We start from the raw sequence: 614 nt of genomic DNA on the forward strand, positions 1-614 counted from the left end.
AATACTCATCTTTTGCTATCAATTTGGCCAAGCAAGCTGCTAATTGATCTAGCTTTCACCATACCAACCTTTGTTCTCTTCTTCGTGAACTCGACTCGTTTCTTCTCGTCATCATTTTCAGTTTCTTCCAATCCTTTCGAGTCTTCCACATCTAAGGCACACAAGATAGATGACATCGATCGAGTAGTCTCAGTTGAAGACGGGACTTCCATTGGTGCACTCTTAGAGCTTTTGCGAACACTGGTCATGCTTCTAAGCCTCCCTTTTCCCAAATGATGCTCACACAATGCGTAGCCGACGAGGGTCGGTTGGCAGCATCTCCATCCTCTCCCGTTAACCCGACTGCACCGGGATCCCTCCAAGATAACATTGGCCCTCTTCTTATTCGGACAATAATTGCCATCATGATCAGCTTTTTCTTGCAAGCATTTTTTATTTGTCTTCGATTTCATCCTCGCCTTCGTCAATGTCTCATTGCTGGCACATCTATTCAGGGTTCCTTTTCGTTTTTTCAATGGAACTATTTTATCGTCTTCTCTCCATCTCCCATCTGATTATATATAGTGTAGTGCAAATACGTAATGAAATATTAACAAATATATAAACAGTACTGG

The 614-nt window shown here is 42.2% G+C and overlaps 1 protein-coding gene across 1 annotated transcript; it reads right to left on the reverse strand.

Moving 5' to 3' along the window:
* Positions 1 to 5: 5 nt before the first annotated feature.
* LOC111386521 (growth-regulating factor 10-like) lies at positions 6 to 607 on the reverse strand. The gene has a single exon (XM_023010984.1). It carries the CDS (start codon positions 450 to 452, stop codon positions 6 to 8), a length of 447 nt encoding a protein of 148 aa, XP_022866752.1. The 5' UTR covers positions 453 to 607.
* Positions 608 to 614: the final 7 nt, after the last annotated feature.

The sequence above is a fragment of the Olea europaea genome, unplaced genomic scaffold (genome assembly GCF_002742605.1).
Source record: "Olea europaea var. sylvestris unplaced genomic scaffold, O_europaea_v1 scaffold3587, whole genome shotgun sequence".
In the NCBI taxonomy this organism is placed as follows: domain Eukaryota; kingdom Viridiplantae; phylum Streptophyta; class Magnoliopsida; order Lamiales; family Oleaceae; genus Olea; species Olea europaea.